General features: G+C 38.9%; 2 protein-coding genes across 4 annotated transcripts; both read right to left on the reverse strand.

Annotated features, from left to right (window-relative positions):
* Positions 1-750: 750 nt before the first annotated feature.
* Positions 751-13,880, reverse strand: LOC131323626 (uncharacterized). Its single transcript, XM_058355477.1, has 13 exons — positions 13,662-13,880; positions 13,537-13,619; positions 12,523-12,713; positions 10,020-10,096; positions 7,437-8,207; positions 5,949-5,996; positions 5,741-5,800; positions 4,188-4,271; positions 3,922-4,032; positions 2,767-2,880; positions 2,534-2,634; positions 1,482-1,593; positions 751-1,122 (listed from the first exon to the last, which is right to left on the reverse strand). The coding sequence occupies exons 1-13, from the start codon at positions 13,878-13,880 to the stop codon at positions 988-990; spliced, it is 2,106 nt and encodes a 701-aa protein (XP_058211460.1). The 3' UTR covers positions 751-987.
* On the reverse strand, positions 12,405-20,190 carry LOC131323069 (peroxisome biogenesis protein 22-like). Of its 3 annotated transcripts, none has more exons than XR_009199069.1 (10): positions 19,947-20,190; positions 17,526-17,762; positions 17,389-17,436; positions 16,603-16,659; positions 16,394-16,495; positions 15,174-15,239; positions 14,704-14,805; positions 13,968-14,093; positions 13,752-13,886; positions 12,405-13,619 (listed from the first exon to the last, which is right to left on the reverse strand). XR_009199069.1 is itself a non-coding variant. In XM_058354690.1 (9 exons), the coding sequence occupies exons 1-8, from the start codon at positions 20,037-20,039 to the stop codon at positions 13,989-13,991; spliced, it is 810 nt and encodes a 269-aa protein (XP_058210673.1). In that variant the 5' UTR covers positions 20,040-20,190; the 3' UTR covers positions 13,678-13,886; positions 13,968-13,988. The 3 variants fall into 3 exon arrangements, 1 of the variants encoding a protein (XP_058210673.1); XR_009199070.1 differs by having other exon boundaries at positions 12,405-13,644; XM_058354690.1 differs by lacking the exon at positions 12,405-13,619 and having other exon boundaries at positions 13,678-13,886.
* Positions 20,191-21,416: the final 1,226 nt, after the last annotated feature.

Consider the following 21,416-nt stretch of genomic DNA (forward strand, 5'->3'; position numbering starts at 1 on the left):
GAGTATTACCTTCGGCACCACACACACTCATCTACAAGGGTGACCAAGGTTATGAATTTCTTACTGTACTGGCCAATACATACCAGTATTATCCAAATCCGGTACCCTATACCTCTAATAATGTTTTGGCTCAAATACCGATCGATACCGCCGTACCGGACAGTACCGGAGACACCGGTCAATACTGGACTACTTTAAAATTTATTATTTTTCTTCAAGTACCGGACGGTACTAGACAAATACCAGACTTTTTTTTATTTTTCTTTTTGCTCCCTCCATCTCAAATTCTTTGTCTGGTCCGTAAAACGGAGTGTTAAAAATAATACAATTTTTTCAAGAAAAAATTCAAACTTTTTTCACAAATTAAAAATACTCATTGATATCTAGTAAGTTGTTGAAAAACTTTTGATTTTTTCTTGCAAAAATTGTACTATTATTTTTAACATTCCGTTTTGCCGACCGAACAAAGAATTTGGAACGGAGGGAGTAATAAATGTGTATATTTTATTATAAATACTTTTACGTGGAAAAATAATACTAATAGCGATAAATCCAAAATGATACCCGGTATCTCACCGGTACCGGTACGTACCGTACCATTAGAAAAGACGGTACTCTAGCCGGTGAAAACCTTGGGAGTGACTGCAATTATCACGACTTTGAAACATAGGCCCCTCCTCGTTTTCTGAGAGCTAAAGAGTAAGTTTAGTCCCCACCAACAAGCTACGAAACCTTGAACCCAGACATTAAGCGAGAAAATCAAGTGTTGTAACTATTGAACCAACACCCGGTCGTTTTGTGTTTCCCTCACCTTAACTTGGAGCATTTAACCAGAAGTCCAGGTAGCTAGACCTGTCGGGAGCTATAACCTTGTGCAATCTGCGTGTACATATATATACACTTTCATTTTATGTGGTAAGCTATTCATGTTACTTCCATACTGCGGACATATAATGAGTAAGGAGTACAGAGTGAGGAGCTTCGCTGCTAAAATAGCCAGCCTCCGCGAAGGCCAGAAATCATGGCCACACCAGCAACTGCCACTCCTACAGTTGTGAGGAGCTTCACTGCTGAAATAGCCAGCCTCCGTGAAGTCATATCTACATGCTCAAGGTGCTCCAGCTGCAACATGATCGATGAGGAATTCAAGAACACAGATATTAAAAGATATTGCTGCAGAAAATTCCATAACTTCCGACTCGAAAGAACAAGATAGCAAAGAACAGAAAACCAATCAAAACATGTTTTGTGTCGGCCAAAAAAAAAAGAAAAAAACCCAATCATAAAAGGAGGGTGACCTTTACTTTGATTATAATTAAAAGAATTTGACATTGTAAGAGAAGTTAACCATCCAGTGGTGTTGGAAGCTAAGTAATGGTGTGGATTGGCATAGATTTAAATCACTCCAAAGAAACTTTCAGGAGCTATATGCTGATCTTGTATAACTAATGAAAAAACAAAACATGCGAAAATGGTCTAACCTCAACAGATTGCATCCAGTAATTCTTTATTCCCTCCAGGTGCCCCTTTCCGACAACTGCAACAATTGAACTGTGCGTACCAGCAACTTTAAATAAAGTTGCTGACACGTACCTGAACATGCAAACAAGGATTCAGGATAACTGGATAACTATACCAATTGAAATCTTAAGAAACTTTCAGAAAAGTAGTGGAGCAAGAAACTAAATAAAAATGTCACTGTACTTATGTGCATTGGAATTTGGGGCTGAGATGGATATTGCGATAAGTATCAGAGTAATCATTCCTCAAGAAAGTTTTAAAGCTAGTGGCATCACTTTCAATTACAAGTATCCTCTTCTTCCATTAATTTCTTTTCTTTTTTAAGGAGAAATATAAGGACTGGAAAAGAATGAAAGAACTGGATGATGAGTGGCGAAGAGAGATGAGTTTCTATATATTCAGGCCCCATTGGATTTGTGTTTAAAACCACTTCCATAAGGTGCCACATCCGAGAGTAAAGATTTTACAAGAAATGCATCCCTTTCTCTAGTGCAAGTAGGAAACTTATATCAAAGAATTCTATGCTGTCTTCGGTCTGATATTGCCCATAAAAACTAACTTCTCCTTGAAATTGGGAACACTATACATACAAGCTACACTATTGGATATTGATCAGAAAGACATACTAAAACTACACAAATCAGGGAAATGAAGTGCTTAATGCAACTCTGTCGATCTCTCTTTCATAGAAGTGTTTGAATTCATGATGGGATCCAACTATATGAAGCATAAGAAAATATCTAAGCGAACCTAGTAGACTTACCTTACTGTTTTTCTGTTCTCTCTTTCTCATATGAATTTGAATGAGAAGTATTACCTACCAAAGTTTAACCTGTAAAGTCTTCCTAACATATCGAAATGTACTACAGAGGGACCTTTACAGAATACTTTCTCTTAAAACTAAAATATCAAAAACAAAGCGAGAGAACAAGACGAATACTATAACAAAGTGTCGCCCCAAAAGTATGTGGCAACGAGTACAATAATGTATAAGACAGCAACATGTACTTACTGATCTCGCTCATGTACAAGGGTTTCCATGAGAGTGGGGAATTGCTTGCTCATATCTTGAATCACACGAGTCAACATATCAACATTATCCATTTCCTTCAGCTGAAGCAAAAGCCAAATTATAACCACTGAAATTCAGTAATGTAGTTATGGTCCCCTTGTTTAAGTCTCAATAACATTTGCAAATGAAAAATACCGTTTGGAGCCATAAGTTGTGAAGAAAGGCAAACATACCATTTTTTTGAGATCTTCAGCGCTTGGTAAAAAGAATGCTTGGAAAACCACGGAATAAAGTAATTTTGTCTTATGCCAAAGTGGCATCTTTGCCCATGTCCTTTGTAAAGTAATCTATTCAGTTAAAACCAAATATCAAGAATAAGTTAGGTTACAATGAAATTTTGTTACAGACAATTCAAATATAGACAATGTTGAAGAGATTGCTTATAAGATGACTGAGATGGGGAAGACTAGTAGTTAGTACAAGTAAAGAAACTACATTCTCTAGAAGCCATATGCTGAAGACATTAATTTCTGAAGCTACCAGAAAGGGTCGTTTTAAAGAGTAAAGTGTAAACCACTCAGAAGCAGAAAAGGAATACATTTGGATGTTCAAGACATACAGTCATAAAAGGTCTATATCCCAGATAAGGCAAGAGAAAAAAGAGAGAGAGCTTAATTCTGGAGGAGTACAGAAAGATATGGTTAGCATTGTTTATTGATGTTCCTCTGTATAGTTTTGCAATGCTATGAGGGATAATGCATCCTCCATCAATAAAGCAGGAACAAAATTCCACCCCCCACAACCCTCTCTCTTTATCTGTTTCAAGCAGTATGCTATTGGAGATTAGAAGGAGCAAGTCCTGCAGACTAATAGTTTGTACCCATAATGAAGCTATATTCTATAGAGTCAAGACATTAACTTCTGAAGCTGCCAATAAAGAGCCACTGTAGAAACTAAAACCCTCAGACAAAGGAGTACTTTGGATGTTCTAGTTATAGAGTCATAAAAGGTCTACATCCCAGAGAAGGCAAAGAAAGAGAACATAATTCTGGAGGAGGACAGAAAGATAAGGTTGGCATACTGTATTGACGTTCATCCGTGGAGTTTTTCAATGCCACGCGGGATAATGCCACAACCAGCAATAAAGCCGGGACCAAATTCCATACCCACGACCCTTCCCTCTTAATATCTTTCAAGCAGAATGCTCTTACAGAGTAAAAGACGCAAGTCATGCTTGGCCTGTAAAACCACAATTTCCATGTACTTGCAAATGTACCTCACCAATGTTACTGGCACACTAGGTGAGGTTAAGCAGGAGGTGGGTTGGAGCCAAAGAAGTGTTTCTTGTTACAACAATCAAACAAAATCTAATGCAAAAAAAATCTTACTTGTACTGGGCGATCACCAAGTTTCACTTGCACATTGTCATCATACTTGAGCGCTTCTTCACATGCCACCCGAAACTCAGAACCAGGGCAAACCTCAAGCTTGCTGGCAACCTAACAAAAGAACACACAGACTCGTTGAAAAGATTAAGATGCATGAGAAAAGTACGAGGACCAAAAAATACACTCTGTAGCAGATACGTAAAATGCAAGAATGTAACACTTCTGTGTCATTGACAAAAGAATCTGGTGAAGAATAATTTTCATGCCTTGGCCAGAAACCAGCTGTATAGGATTCCAAATATATCGTGCTGTGTCTTCCATATCTCCACCATATCTCTCATGGTTGGTACCTGGGGAACCAAAAATGATTACTTGTGCAAGTGAAATTTAGGGAATGGCTACTAAAGGCTAGTTTTATGACGATAAAAAGATACCATCACTACACATACAATAAACTGGTTTTGTTATTCAGTTGAGCATTCTTCTTGGGGAAAAATACTTGGAGCCAGAAGGCTCCAACCAACCAGCACATATCTCTCACTAGTGTCCATAAGAATATAAGATCATGCCTCTCACATCACAAGGTGAATCATTTAGGTTCAAGACAATGTAAGAAGAGCAAACCAGTTCCTTTCAACACATATTTAATATACAGGACCATGTTGGCTGCAGAGTTACAGGACCTTCAAGTAATTTTTTTGACAAGAACCTTCAAGTAATAAATAAAAATAAAATCAGCAGCAACATGGATTTCTAAGACGATAATGGGATGCTTCAGATAAGATCAATAAGCAAGGACAGAATATCCCCCTTGACGTACATATCAGGGAATCCACTGAGTGGTGTTCGAAAAGACATATTAGAACCTACCTTTCATGAATGATGTAACAATTTGAACAAATTAACAAGCTGATAAGCCTTACAATTTTTAATGGAATACCTCTCGAAATGTCCTATAATGAGTTGCACCAAAGATAAGGTTTTATTACGGTAACAGTGAAAAATGACAGACTACTAACCTCAAAAGGGGTATCCTTTTGCAAAACAAGCTTGCACACAATGCTGGTATACAAACATGGATTCCACCATATAGTTTACGGCATCCTTTGCAGGACACATAAGATGATGCACATGCAATTTAGTCATGTGGGCCCACTAGGGGTCCCTCTTTAGTGATCTGATCTTTCATTTCGTAGGCTTATTGTGTAGATGGCTTCTAAAGCATAAGTCAGATCCCTTACTTACAAAAAAGTCCAGTTTGATCCCGTAGCAAGATAATCTAAATCTGATCAAACAGAAAAGGATCCTATGTTTCATGGACACCGGAACAGGTGTGTGTCTAATTGTCATACCCCTCTAATTTTCATGTCACGGATATCACATCATCTAACTTTAATGTCTAGGACCTGTGTCTACAATTTTCTATGTCAAACAAATTTCTCATATCCCTACACAAACGTCAAGTATCCAGCGCACTTACTTCATAAATTTCAAAGAGCGACAAAGTACAGTTCATCATATTTGCCTCCAAAAAAAATGAATGATCAAATTTCAACCATACCTGTTTGTTTTCTTCAAGACAAATGCCATGGCATTATCACAATTGTTGGATCAATCAAATTGTTTTCAAGTTTATCACAAACACAGAAGGCCAAAAAAATGAGTGACCACATCACAAGAATGACTCCCGTGGTGGACCCATGAGGCCAAACAATATAGTGCAGTCCGCAAAAGTAGACTGCAAACTATCCATCCCTGATATAAAAGCCATTAATAGCAAACCAAAGCAAATGAGTAATGAACAACTAAGTAATATTACCTTTAAATTCTGAGGACAAAGTACAGCCGTACGACTGGGGCATAGTTCCAAGAAAACAACCTGTAGTCAAAACATGCACTAGTACTTAATATAATTGATAAGCAGATTGAAGATTGCTGCTTTCATGAAACCATATGAAGCAGACAATCAACCTGTTAAACGATCTGTCCATTAATCAAGTGGTACTAAGTTCCTAAAATAGAAGCACCTGTGGTTTTGCAAAGCCGATTACAGCTTTAACTTCTTGGCATGATTCCTGCAACCACAGGGGCAAAGATCATATGGTGAATTACTTACTCCTGCTGTTCATTTCTTTCTCATTACTTGATGACAAAAATAGAACAATGTCAGGATGAATCACCAACAGCTGACTATTTGGGGGGATATTAAAACAAGAAAGGAGTCGATAAGGAACACGCCTGCATAAATTGAGATCCTAAGATGCAAGCAGCATCTGGAAACTTTGAAATGGGCGAAAGTGAAATTTCTGGACATCTGACAGCTAAACAAAACAAACTGCAGGGGAAACTCTTGCTTTAATGAGGCCCCTACCACTAACAATATGAAACAGAGACTTAGCACACATAAAAAAAAAACATTATGAAACAGAGAAGCGTCAAACGGATTCTCTTCATGGCACGCCAGTATTGCAGTCCACAACACGTGAATAAAGTATCAGCAATTTCAAATTTGGGTTGCCTCCCAGTCCAAGGAAATGTTTCTTATGCTGCAGAAAATTAAAGCTCATGCAATGCTACTTTGCACTCAGACAATTACTCCATTCATTTGGTCTCTAGACAATCATATGCAAACTACTCAATCGCTCAACAGGAAAACTGCGTCAAATGATAAGAAACAGAAAAGTAACCACAGACAATATTAGATTTGAAAAAAGAAACCTCCTCTTAAATTTTCCTCAATTTTCTAGGCAGCCAAACAACATAAGCAATGCAAGTGAATCTACTCACTCTTGAAGCAAACTGTTCTGTTACTCAGCAAGAAAACTGCGTCAAAAAAATCAAAACCAAAAAGAAAACTGAACAGTAAGAGAGAAGAATGAAAATGAAACCATATCTTGCACTTCCTTGACTTTCTCGGCAGCCAAACAACATGACCAGGGCCAGCTCATGCCCAAAGCAGGTGAAACTCTTGCTTTAGTTAGGCCCCTAACATTCCTCAAGCTAATGGAAGGTGCCATAATTTATCCTTACAAAGGCTTGGTAAAGTCAAAACAGTAAATCTACAAGAGTTTAAATGAATGCCTTTGTGAAACCTAAAAGCAGATAAAAACTCTATAAAATTTTCAGACACCCTCCTCTTACTTAGAATTGCTTAGTTCTGAGCTTAGTTCTGAGTTAGAAAATAACCAAACCAAACCAAGCCTTGATACCCAATCAATTAGGGTCGGCTACATAAATCCTATTTTTCCATCGAGTTCAGTCCAGGATTACTTGTTACTTGTTCACTTAGATTTAGTAAACCCAAATCCTTCCGTATCACGGCATCCAAAGTCAGTTTAACTCCGCCCGTGCCGTGCTTAGAGTCTTATCTTTTTTACCGGTCCCAAACGTGGACAAAGGAGGAGGGTTGCGTGTTAGGTAGTTATCATAAAAGCCCATTAGATCTGTATGACATGGATCCTAATATGAGTTAGAAATAAACCCCAGTTCACTTAAATGATACACAATTCAAGTACCTCAGAAACGTGAGCCGTTCCAATCAAATAAACCTCGCAAATCCCCCCTTGGGCATTCGACTCACACGAAAGCTTCACCACGTTTCGAAAAAGCTCCTCCGGCGGCACCTTCCTCCGACCTCCGGCATCCGCTGCCATGTCGCCGCCTCTGTCTTCATTCGCAGCATAAGAAATGCTCCGAATTTTGGTGCTAGTGTTTTCGGGCAGCGGAGGAGAGGCAGGGCGGTCGATGCAGATAAAGTGCTCTGCCGTGGCGGGAGAGGCGGATACCTCGCAAATTCCACCTTCCGCGATCGACTCGCACGGAAGCTTCACCGCGTTTCGACAAAGCTCCTCCGGCAGCACCTTCCTCCGATCTCCGGCATCCGCCGCGTCTCCGCCTTTGCCTTCATCGGCAGCAGAGGAAATGCTCTGAGTTTCGGTGCCAGTGTTTTCGGGCACAGGAGGAGAGGAAGGGCCGTCGTCGATGACGGTAAGGTGCTCCGCTGTGGCGGGAGAGGCGGATTCCGGCGGAGTTACGGAGAGGGCTTCCATGGCCGTCCGGTATGCGGCGGGCGGAGATGGTGGTGAATGAGATGCGGCGGCGGCGGAATTGGGGTTTTGTTGGGATCGAGGGGAATGAGACGGCGGCGGCGAGAGATGTGGACTGGTGGTGGTGGTGGTGGTGGTGACTGTGGCGAAGGCGCGTGTTTTTTCTTCAAAAGTGTTTTGTAGGGTAGCGTCGTAGCGAGTAGAGCGGTTGCATGCAATACAAAACCGAATCCCCGCTGGCTATATATACCGTTAGGACACGTGGCGAAACAACGACTTGTGCCTAGATTCTTTCTCTCTCTTTCTTTATTGCTTTCAACTTTTTTTTGTCAATACTCCAAAAAAAAATCAATCAATAGCGGTTCCTACTTTCTTTTTTCGGCATCCAAATCCCCTCTCCAAACCCGGATCTAATTAGGGGAAATGGAGAAATTTCTGGGTGCCGGATAGTTACCACGTCACCCGGTCGACGTGGTACCCGAACAACACATCTGAATCGTTTAAAAGTATATTGGACGGTTTAGATTGAAACACTCTCTTTCTTCTTACCTTAACACTCTCTCTCCTCTTTCTCTCTCTTTTTTCTCTCTCTAAATTCGAGCCGTTCAAAACTAAAATGGACGAGCCGGATGCGCGTGATATTAATGGCACTCTTCTTTTGTCTTTTAGTGAGGTGAATTTATTAGAAACTTAAAACTTTCACAAAATGCATGGACCATTTTGTAAATTCAAAGACTACAAGACAAAAAAGAAAGTGTCATTAATAAAAAAAGAAGTGACATGGGATTTGCCCACCCAACCGTGAGTTGTCTCCACTAGCATGGGGTTTGCTCCCACCATAGGAGGTGTGAGTTCGATTTTCGCCAGTAGCCAACCGGGAGGTGGAAGTCTTTGTAAGTAGCCTCGTGGATGCATCCAGAAGTCCTCCCTCCTAACTGTTTCTAACTGCTTTTTGTGGGTTTTGATTCTCAGCGTTCGATCGTAGGTGAAATAGCCTCATCTCGTTTGAGTGTAAGGACATCTCCTATGTTGTTAAAAAAAAAAAACCCATGTTACCCATCTCTCAAAACTCTCAAAACACAATCCTAGATTCACAATCGGAATGAACATTAAATCTCGAGAACATGAATTTGAAACTTGACAACTTTCTAAAATGAGGCCGAAAAAGAGAAATCTCTAGTGAATTTTCGAATTTTGACATTGATGGCTTGCTTTTGACTACACCTAATAAGAGAATTGTTGACGTACTCATAAGTTCGCCGGGTCGGCATCTCAGAAAAGAAACTCTCAAAACACTTGCGTGACTGCGTGCTAGGACATGGACTACTTTGTCTGCCTAGATTCTTTCTTTATCGCACATTGCATTTTTGTCAAAATAATCAATCAATAAAGTAGGTCCTACTTTCAGGGATCAACCCCTCTCTCCAAACCGGTCCTCATCTTTCTTGGAAGTTTCTTCGTAGCCAACAATAATAAATAGTCATCCTAAGAAAGCAACAATAAATACTCTCTCCGTCTCGATTTGTTTCTTCATTTTTAATCTTTGTGACATTTTTCAATTACTTTACATTTTTTTTTATGATTTTGACAACTTTGTATGATAGTACTCATCGAGAATTATCAAATAAAATCCAAATAGTATATTTTTTGGGATTCAACAATTAAAAACTGACTCGATCATCAAAAATAGACAAACAAATTAGGACGGATGGAGTAGAAAATGATTAATAAATATAGTGCCCCTTGTCTTGGATTTATTTTGTCATCCAATGTTTAAGATTATTTTTATCTTTCGTTTATTTCTTAGAATGCTTGTTAATTTTGCATCAAGTCTTTTAAATTATAATGAAAAGAAAAGACAACCACAATTCCTAATAGGCAGATTTTTAGACTATTTTTTTCATTTTTTCTGAACTTTTTAAGCTTGATTTATATATTTTCATTATAATTTCTCTTGTAGAAGTAAAAAAACAAATTTAAGAAAATTATGACATAATTAATGAAAGTTCCTCTAAACTCAAAATAATCCAAGATAAATCCATTAAGCACAACCTGGGAAAGTGCCCCCCTCACACCCTGTAGTGTCCCTTTTAACACAAAGGGTGCTGCTATATACAACTGCGAATTTGCTACATGTAACCAATTCATAATAAGAAAATTTTGAATTCCTCTTTATGAATTGGCTACATGTAGTAAATTCGAAGTTGTATTTAGCCGGACCCAACACAAAATGGGAAATTGTACCAAACGAAAAACACAAAATTTCGAAAAGGGGCTTAGAAAGGTCAAAACCAATCGAATCGTCGTTCGTCAGAGCATTTTAGGAAAAAATTTGTGAGAAACTGCATAACATTTCTTTGGTAGAACTTTTTCTTTATTTTAGGAAAACTGCCTAACAAGTAAAAAAAATAGGCCTACGAACACAAAATGTATGGCATGATATTTGTAGGCAAGTTAATATTTAGTACTGTAGCATATTGTCAATCGATCTTTGTTGTACGGCTTAACCATTAAGTCACAATAATTGATCAATTAAATGTTGTCAAATGAACTGACTGGGGCTAACTCAGTTGACCAGAACTTTTGCATTTTATTAGGATGTCAGGAGTTCGAATCTCACTACCTTTGTATGGGTGTTCTTCCCTTAAGGAACCCAGTTGGCCACGCTAACTATTAATAATAACTAGTCCTCTTAAATTAAATGAGAAATAGTTAGAGAGATAAATATTAGTAAGAGGTTGGAGTTTATTTTGAATGTCCATCTCACATATTTATAAATAGAGCTCACATATTTTCAAATACAGCTGGCCTCCGTAATAGTTTACATTAAGAGTACTGCTATTGGTACCGACGGTACCGTAGGGAAAATGTACCGACTGGACGGCCGTCTCCGGCCACCGGACGGCCGATCCGAGCCGTCCAAAAATTTTAAAAAACAAAACCGAGTGGGCTAGCGTGAGAGTCAATGGCATTCGAGGTGTGTAGGGTACTTGATCCAAGCACCCCTTTTTCGTCTATATATGTATATACGTGTATATACACGAAAAAGGGGTGCTCGGATCAAGTACCCTACACATCTCGGATGCCATTGATTCTCGCGTAGGCCCACTCGGTTTTATTTTTTAAAATTTTTGGACGGCTCGGATCGGCCGTCCGGTGGCCGGAGACAGCCGTCCGGTGGCCATCGGTACATTTTCCCTATGGTACCGTCGGTACCAATAGGATTTTCGTTACATTAATACAAAGATATCACATAAATCAACCAGACACAAGTTTTCAGCGAGCAACACAAGAGGCTCCATTCCTCTTTTAATTTTTTTTTGTCTATTTCGTTTCATGTGTATTATACATCTTTTCTGAATTTTGGTTTGGTTCGTCTAATATTTTTGGATGAATTATCCGACTCGACGAGAAGAGTCTTAAAAGTACAAAATTCTGACCAAAATTTTTTTTTAAAAAAAAAGTTCACTAAATACGAAAAAATACCAAATGGCTGTCTTTCTTGTCTTAAAGTGTCGTCTTATATGAACTTTTTCCAACATCGACCCACATTTTTATACTTTTTCCAAATCCTCTCGTCGGGACGAATGATTAATCCCAAAAATCACGACGGAAAGCTCAACAAAAAGTAAAAACATTATTAAAATGAGTAAGTTTTTAAGACAAAAAGTCTAGACGAATGGAAGCCTTGAGAGAGTCAAAGTTTGTGTGTACAAGAATCATTAAATTACCATGCTCATATGCCAATCAAGCAGAATTCCGAGGATAGATTACTAGTTTTGAACTTCTGAAAAGCACATATCTTTCCAAATCCGATTGGCATGAGATTTGTGACCCATTAAAGTCTGGAAATTTTACTAGTTTTCAATGGTGGTGGCGTCATGGTCTCATAAATAAATATAAACATGTATGACTGTATGTTATGCTAGTGTCTCTAGCTTCTGGGATTTGATTCGTGACCACAAAAGTCTTTTGCAATGGGGTAGTGACCTAAGAGAGACTCTCTCTTTGCGGGGCCAGTAGACTTGGGGTCATTTTCTACTACCATTTGGGAGATGAGGTGAGAATGGAAGAAAAAAAGGGGGGGAAATGAAAAGGATAACAACGTTACTAGTAGTAGTTTTTAGATACGCGGTGGTTTTGTGGCAAAAGTGCAACCATAATTTGGACTTCAAAAGCATGGTGGGTCCCCCACCCCCACTTGATGGTGTTCTGCTCTCTCTCTCCACTTTCCTCCTCCTCTTCTCTTTCTAGAATATACTCCTAAAACCTTCCAAGTTCCAACCAACCTAAGCAATCTCAATCATTCATCCTTTTAAGTTTTAACTATCAGTTTATGTATTTGGTTTGGTTCTTTGATTTGGTAATAAAGATAAAATAACGAATGGAAAAGAATAACGGCTTTGGTACGGTATTCTGATCCGCCTTGAGGCGGTCCTCTACAAGGCTTTTTTATCCACATTTATGTGACCTCAGTACTAAGTATATGGACCCCACATATATGTGTGATAGATGTATGTAAGTGTCCATCCACACAAATCTAATGGAATGTAACCCGTAACACCAATCTTCCCAACCATAACTACCATGCAGCCATGCTCACAAATTGACACACATTTTGTGTACACATGTAAAATCAAGTAGGTGTAGGGACACAGATGCACACATGCAGGATAACTATATGGGGAATCATATAAATATTTGTTGCAAACAGTGAAATCACTCAATGAGGAATTGAACCGTTGCCTGCATTTGGGAGGCAAATGACTGAGATAAAGCATCAGTGTGGTGGCTGATTTGATTGTGGTTGAGAGAGAGAGAGGGTAGTGGCGATGGCAGAGGCGCCAGTGGCAGTGGCAGGAGGTGGCGGTTGTGGTAGTCGGAGGTAGCAGCGGAGTTATTCCTAGTTTTACCGTTTGGGTTTGTGAAAGAGGGAGGAAAAGGGAAAGGAATTACTCAGCCCACTAAAAATTTCCGTTTTTGTTTCAGAGTTAAATGCATGAGTATATTTTTTTCTCCCCAAACATGACTAAACCACATCAAAGTCGAGATTTACCCCTTCTCACAAAACAACCGCCTATCAAGGGACAGCAGGGTTTTTCCAGTGATGGTTGGCGGTGGCAGAATGGGTTGCGGAGGCTGTTGGGATTTCAGTTTAGGGTAGTTATGGGTTCTTGGGATGAGATGGGCCCTGCTGGGTTCATTTCAGATTGTTCTAGGTTTGGACTCTTGGCCCATTTGATATTATCCAACCTTTGGTTGGTTCCCCTTCCCCTCTCCCCGTGTCCTTGTAGGCTTATCCAACCTGTTTTTCCTCGTTTTGAAGCCATCGCTCTTTGATTCCGTTTAATCATTGTAACTTGTTTCAATGATTAATAAAATCTTCATTTTGCCGAACAAAAAAATCAAGCGACCGTAGGCTTCTCTAGACTCTAGTACCATGCAAAAATATGCTAGGAAGGATCTCATGGCCTGCAGTATGTTCTGTTGTGAAATTTCTGTGTGTTAATGTTTAACAATGACAGAAAAGAGCAGAGAGACTTACAGCATGAGCCAGGTCATCTATAACCTAGACCTAATTTTGAAGGGACCATAAACTCCAAGCTCACGGCCCCGTGATCGAACCTCGCTGAACCCAGAATACCCTCTCACCTACAAAGAACACATGCCATGGGATCTGACAAAACTTAATACCTTTCCAACAGCACCATAAAAAAGATCGAAATTACCCATTAATGGAATATGTTCAAATAGGATGAAATTACACTCAACCATTATATTTACTTTGACAGTCAACGTTGATTGAACATGAGCTAATCTATCACATAAAGATTGAGAAGAGAAAGCTTCTAGGCTTTGAGACTGCAAACTACCACATGTTGGGTCTCTCATCAGGAAATCAGCATCGGCCATAACCACCTGGACATAAGGGATGAGGGATAATAAACCCAAGGGGAGAGAAGAAAACTATAGTAAGTGGAAAACATGTATGCATTTTACTGTTTTTTTTTTCTTTTTGCGTCAAACACATCCGAAGAACAGTTCCAACGATGGCGAGCTGAAAATATTAGCAGCAGTTTGTTCCGTCTTGGTAGGCGAAATGTGAAGCTGGTATTTGATGAACCGCTGTAACCGAAAAAAAGAGAGGAGAAATCCTGATAAGTGGTCAGCTGTATAGGGAAGAAAAGAATGCTGGAAGCGAAATTAAAAAATATACATTTTCTCCCATGCATTTGACTAGGGTGCAGGTTTGCATAAATTAGCCTTGCACATTTGAACCAAAAAGAACTTGCTGGAAATAAGATGCAAGAAAATAGCAATAAATATGGTAACTCTTTTTTGATAAGTAAATAAATATATTAGAAAGAAGGCATTAAGGGAATGCCACCCATATACAAAAAAAAGTGCAATAAATATGGTAACTCATATTAGACAACTTTCTTGTATTTTATTTCTCCTCAGCACGCTTGTTTTCTCTAGAGTTAAGTATCCCTTCTTTTTTTCCCTAGGAACCAAAAGCCTTGTTTAGGTGAGAAAATCTTCATTTTCTTGTATTATCCACAACTCTTGATAGACAAACACACCGAAAGTTAGTTTTTTCCCCTCTCATCTACCATGGTCGTTCTCCTGCTAATAATAGAACTCCCTTATCCAAAAACTACAGTAATACAAACATACATTGTGCATCTTGCACAATATGTGTTTTGATATCTTTAAACAAGAAGTAGAAATTTACCGCAAGCTGAAAAATGATTTCAGGATTTGTGTCAATATGCCAATCTGGCTCTAGTTGCCGAACGAAAGATGTCCGTCCATTTTCTGTGCTACAAAAGAGAATCTGCACCATGATTGCATTGAAATAAGAAATACATAGCACATAAATGAAGAAAGAAAAATATGAAGGTACAACATGAAGAGAATAACTGAGCAAAGTAATCAATAGGAGAACCTCAATCTCACAATTCACCCTCTCTCTTTTTTATCGGCAAAGATTTCATTCATCACAAGGATATAAAAAAAGAAGAAGAAGGAAACCAGTACAATAAGAAGAGAACTACATTGAGAGAGCCCACAATTCACACTTAGAACCGTTAAATAATGAAAAACAGGCAACTTAGCTAGAGATACTTTCCCTACCCGAAAAAAGTTGACTAATACTTCAGTCATAGTATCTCAAATACTACCAGCAATGCAAACATTAATTACCTTATCTTTGACCAAGCCGCCAGATGTAAATACCCCAGCATCTTCTAAAGCTGAGAGAACCTTTTTCTGCATAAAAGGATATAATATTTATCCACAAGTCTGAAGAAAACAGGTCTCTTCATTGCAATTGACAAGTACCACTAGCTCAATAAAATGGTTTTCGGCTGAAAAAAGGTGTTTTATGGAGCCACTAATGGTTTATGGAGAACCAAAAACTACAAAAACTAGTTATAAGCTGCCAGAAGGCAACAATCATCATACGAAAACAAGCCCAGTCTACTAACAAGCATCCAGAAATATATCCAATTGACGTAACTACAATACAATTGTCGAAGGTACTTAAAAACGACACTTTGAATAAGAAAGTCTACTGGAAATAATGAAACTCGAGATGCTGAGGGAACACACAAAAAAAGAGCAAAAACACTATTTCTCTTTACTGTACAGGTTAGGAGCAAAAACCACTATAATTGAGTGAATTCCCAAAAACAGTATCACATGACTTATATGTTCCAAGCTGAAGGTACACTACTAAGGAGAAAATTAATTATTTCTCTATTTTACCTGACAGGTAAGGAGAAAAATACCAATATGATTGTGTGAATTGCCATATACAGGATCAAATAACTTGTATGTTCCAACAATTTCAAATCCATTGCTTCATTCTTCAAACCCTCATCCAAATTCAATATATTTAGGACCTATTTGGGCTCATGCTCGCAACAAAGTGTAAAATGAGAACTATCGTGGATAACATGTTTATTGTGGGCTTCTCTGAGAACTGTATTCAATAGAACGTCCTAAACAGGCTGTTTCAGGACAGCTTTCTGCCTATAGGCTATAACAACAGTTTTTTGAAATGTCGTTATAGTCTCTTCGGAATTTTTAAAAACAAATTACCAAACATAGAAGTATTGAACTGAAAACAAAAGGTCAGACTACTATTCAACAAAAGAAACGTGAGGGTGTTAAAGGCATACATCAGTTGCATCCAACAACTTATAAACTTCACAACTGATTGTTAGGATACTGCCACTATTGTTTAGTCCCTCATCCTTTTTTCCCCCATCAGTTCTACGCTAAAAAAAACCCAAAGGTCAGTCTCCCAGAGGATGAGTCCACTAGATGTCAAAGAACGTGTCATACAGGAACAAGTGCGGAAATTGAATGAAGCCAATAACTCCTAGTAAAAAATGAACAAGCAGAAAGGTTCCACTCACTGCACTTTCATCATCTGAAACTCTTTCCATGAGATAGAGATCACAGAATTTTGTAATCTCCAGCAGTACTTCCAGTACAGAGGATCTCACAGTCACTTTTGTCTGCACAGAACAAGGAAATTACAACAATAATCCATTTCAGATTGATTAGTTTAAAAAATAGTTCATACAGAACGTTACAAAAATTAGTTGACAGAGACTTTCGCAACCTGAAGCTCCTCTGGACTAGTTTCCTCTAGGACCACACCTAACAACCGGCACGTTACCTACACAAGAGCAAGTTTTTCAAGGAACATAGAAGGGTCAAAATCATAAATTTAGTCAGGTGATAGAAAATCCAAGATTTCATTACAATTATGGTTTTTTTTGATAAGCATTACGCCGATGCTTGTGTGGACCATAAAAGAAATCCCTACTGTTTACTCTTGCTGAAGTTTCAAAATGCAAGAAACTAAGGTCTTCACCACTTTCAAGTTTCAACCACCAAACCTCCAATAATTCGACTAAATTCATTCGTTTTACAAATATCCTCGATAGTAACATCGGCACTTGGAAAATGACTTAACTCATCAAATGTGTACCACTGTAGCATCTTTTGGAAACTGATCTTGTACAATAACCAAGTTCTATGATCAAATGCATAATGAAAATGGATGTGATTATCTATTAGGATAGACAAACAAAAGACTTTCTCAAGTCAACGATTGAATTGGATTCAGTAACAGGGTACCAAAAAAGATAAATAACACTTCCATTTCTATGGAATTAGTAATCAGACAGGAAGAGTCAGGAGCACACTGTGGCTAAGAAGCTAAAATCTTCTGATTTCTTACACATTCATGTGCCAATGATGACAGTAAGCAGTTCATTCAAAACAACGAAGTACAGAACAACATCTTCTATAAATTTTCACGTATAATAGATGTGAAGAATACAACAAAAATCCAACATAGGCCATATGCACCAGGCAATGCTGAAGTGCCTAGACAAATTACCTTCCTTCCTTCACTCAGCTTTTGCCTAACTACTTGTCCAAAAGTCAGCTGCAAAAGAAAAGAATACACGGTGAGCTTAAACCAGTAAGTACAAAGCAATAACAACTCAAAAGTAGATAGAGAAAGATTTAAGTTACCTTTACGGGCTGAAAGAACTCGTCAATGACGTTTTGGGCTCTCAAATCTTCTTCGGATGTGCTAACTCCAGAGGATATTAAATTTGCATCAGAACGATTGCTTGCACCAGAACTACCAGGTGTAGGAGCTCGCCGTTTAGGTTGTCGTCTTTGAGTTCCACTGCGTGGTCTCCACAGTCTCCAGACAAATAGAATAGCAATGGCAAATCCTGCCAAACCCCCTACCGACCATGAATCCTGCAAGCAACTCCAAAGGTGTAAAAATCCTTAATGCAATAGCAAACACAATCCTTAGCAAACACAATCCTCAGAAACCAGAACAATTTTCCAGAATGTCTTCCGGATCCAAGGGGAGGGCCCAGGATTGTTCTGCCCTAAGTTAATTGCTAGTTTTGGTTTTCACCCATCTTTCAACGGCTCCGATTGGAATTCACTTAAACTGAGGGCCAGGACTGTCTTAGACATAAGACTACTCAACTTTTTACTGCCCAACAGCATGTTGTAGAACTTCATGCACAACTTCTACCAAGCTAAATATAATCTACTTCTCCCTACCTCTTTTTCTCTCACTCTCCCCCCACCCCCACCCCTACCCCCAAACCATCGTAAATTGACTAGGATAATCCCCCACCCCCAAACCAAACGCTAATTCCACTCCACCAGCTGTTGTCGTTGCCAATACCAACCACCGGATGACTCTGTCCACCAACTAAAAGTACAAGGGTGGAGGAGGAGAGGGGTGAGTCGTGGCAGATCTAGCAGATGAGGCCTCATAAGGCATAATGCACAGAATTCATACAGATCAGCATTACCTTTTGTAGATACTGCCTTGTCATATTTCAGAAAAAGAAGAAAAAAAATCAGTATGATAAGTTTCGTCGCTTTCTGTTTGTGGCTCCCTCACTTTACATGAGAGCGAATAATTCAACTAGTCAAGACAAGACTAAACAGGGTATGGCTCTAACAAGATCTTATTGTGACATCACGGGGACTTGGGGAGTATATCAAAAAATAGACAGGTCGTAGAGGAACTAGGGTTGTGTCCAAACCAACAAATGTCTCTAGCCTTCGCTACTCTACACCTAGTCAGTAGTGTGGTTTCATAATCAGTTGAAACTTCCAACTCCCACCAATTAACAGACTAAGACCATTTACGCGCTCAAAAAATTCAACTCATAAATCCCCCAATAGGGCACAAGAGCAGCTATTGATAGCAAAGCCAGATGTCTTCTCCTGCTTCTTTAAAATCAAGATCCTCTTTTCAATAGGAAAAGGAAATGCTGGCTAAGGTTAAGGAAATACATCCAATCCAACCAGTGCCAAAGACTTTAACAACACAAAAGGGTAGCAAACCACAGAAAGATGAGAGGTTTTCAGCACCGCAATGCTGAGAGGACTTCAGGTCCGTGGTGGAGCCACCAAGTGACCAGGCGTGCCCCTCCTAAAGTTTTCAGAAATTGTAGGTTGGCCCTATGATTATGTAAAATGCTCTCACATTTGTCTTTCTAAAATTTCATAAGTGTCCCTTGAATCTTTTGGAGCCCCTCTTTGTTTTCACCACTTCTATTATCCCGTATTTCGTCCTTCTAAGTTTTTCTTTACTGAGATATCCCCTCCCTTTTATATTCTTTCTCCATTTTCCCTAATCTCATCCTTTGATACTCTCATCTGTAACCATAGCTTACCACAGGCAGCACTACTACTCCACTGGTCATTGTGGTGTTGCTCATTAGACCTCTCATAATTCTTCTCGATATATACGCAACTGATGACATTTTGTGCAATCATACTCCATCAGGTCCAATAAGGAGAACCGACTTTTGGCTTTAAACTTGTTTCGCACTACGTTTTCTAGGTCTGCTCCAACCCCATTCCCCGTGGAAACTAAGAAGGCTTCTTTTTTTTCCCCTTTCTTCTTCTATTCAAATGAGTGTATCACAATAAAGTACCAGAGTAGACCAGATTACTGTTCAAATAATCCATTTCGTTCCTGATATTTTGAAACTTTACACAAAAATGTGCTCTCTTCAAATAAATAAAACAACCCTTACACTAAGTTTCAAAAATAGCCAGCCAAACGAATTTTCAAGAAGTGACTGTTGCTATTACAGAACTAAACAGAACAAATGCTCTATTTTATTTTTATTACTTTGGTGTCCGGGCAAACTTACGCGCACCTCGACTAATCCTGGGGCATCAGAGCACAAATTTCAACTCTAATTTTCACTAATTTTCTTCCAGTCGTCAACAACACAAAAAGCACCAATTTCCCATCGCTATATCAAACAAATCGCCGAAACAGAAAAGCGATATTTATACGAAAATTACGGAAAACTGTACGCAGGTACGTACACCTATACGTATACGAATGTGTAATCTGAAACAATAGGTAGAAAGAAGGGAAAGGAACGAGGTACGAACGAGATTTTTGAAGAGATCGAACAGCCTGAGAGTGAGGTAAGCCCCAGATCTCTTGATCAGCTGTACTAGGTCTTCCTTGGTGTAACCGGCCATGGCTCGGGCACGGGATACGAAGATCGTCAAACCCTCGTGTCGTCCATTGCAGATTCTAGACAGAGAAACTTGGGCTTCGTGTTCTCAGATTTTGCCACAGAGAGAGAGAGAGAGAGAGGGTATATCTGGGCTTTAGTTTAAGGCCGTGTTTGGGATGTCCGAATAACTGGGGTTTTTCTGCTGTATGTGCATGTGGATGTGTATGCCTGTCTCGTATCAATACAGCATTCTAGGAAATCAACGGCTAAAAAGTACTAGTACTAGCACTTTTACCAGAAACAGAGCCTTAAAAGAGGTGTTTTTGTTTTTGTTCAAAAAAAAAAAAACGCATTTTTTAGTTTTTCGTCAATTTTTTTTGAATTATTGCTTCGTCATAATGAGAGAAATCTAAAAAGTAAAAATTATTGCTTTTTGAATTATGTCAATTTAGCCAAAATAGGCCTTAATCATTCAAAGGTCTGTGTGAGAACTTTGAAGGAGGGGCAAGAAGGTAATTTCTCATATCAACTCACCTAGGCAATTACTGATTAGGGAAAGGTATAATAGACACCTTTAAACACAAACACACATAATACCCAAACTCCCAATATGTGAGTCAGCCCAGCTGAAGCAGGCCCAAGAGCCTCGCCACTAAAGAATGGCACCACGACAAAGGGCCACAGGCTTGCACCAGAGGTTAAGCACCCATACCACAACAGGTGGGAGAGACTTGGTTGTTTTGAAGGAGGGCAAGAGAGTAATTCTACATATCAACTCACCTAAGCAATTACTGACTAGGGAGAGGCATAATGGATCTTTTTAAACACATACACACAAATACACAAACTCCCAATGTGGGGTTCGGTCTGTGTGAGAACTATTATTTGAGATTGAGAGTCAATGGAATACAATTTTATTCACCCTCCACTGAAGAGGGTGAACATTGCCCTTCTTCCTATTGGTTGAAATGGTGCAGAACTCATTACAAAGTGATGTCATACTTACCAAAGAGTTTGTTACATGGTAAGCATGACATCACTTTGTGATGAGATCCACACTATTTCAACCATTTAGTCTGGTTCAATTTGGGTCATTTGTGACCCCATTTTGAGCCGACAATTTTTTTTTAGAGTTTGCCAAGAACATTATACGTCAAAAATTACGTTGATTGTAACCAAAAAAAAATTACGTTGATCAAATACCATTTGTTAAGATTTTGAAATACATTTTCAAAATCGTAACAAAACAGTATCCTATCAACGTGATTTTTATTGAGTTTGATGTTCGGCAAGCTTTAAAGATAAACAGTTATGATCAATGTTGTTGGTTTGGAACAAGCCCACGAATAACCTAACTGGGCTGAAGGGAGGGTCGGTCTCAAATTCTCAATGAACTATT

This window comes from Rhododendron vialii, chromosome 4a (assembly GCF_030253575.1).
Source record: "Rhododendron vialii isolate Sample 1 chromosome 4a, ASM3025357v1".
NCBI lineage: Eukaryota > Viridiplantae > Streptophyta > Magnoliopsida > Ericales > Ericaceae > Rhododendron > Rhododendron vialii.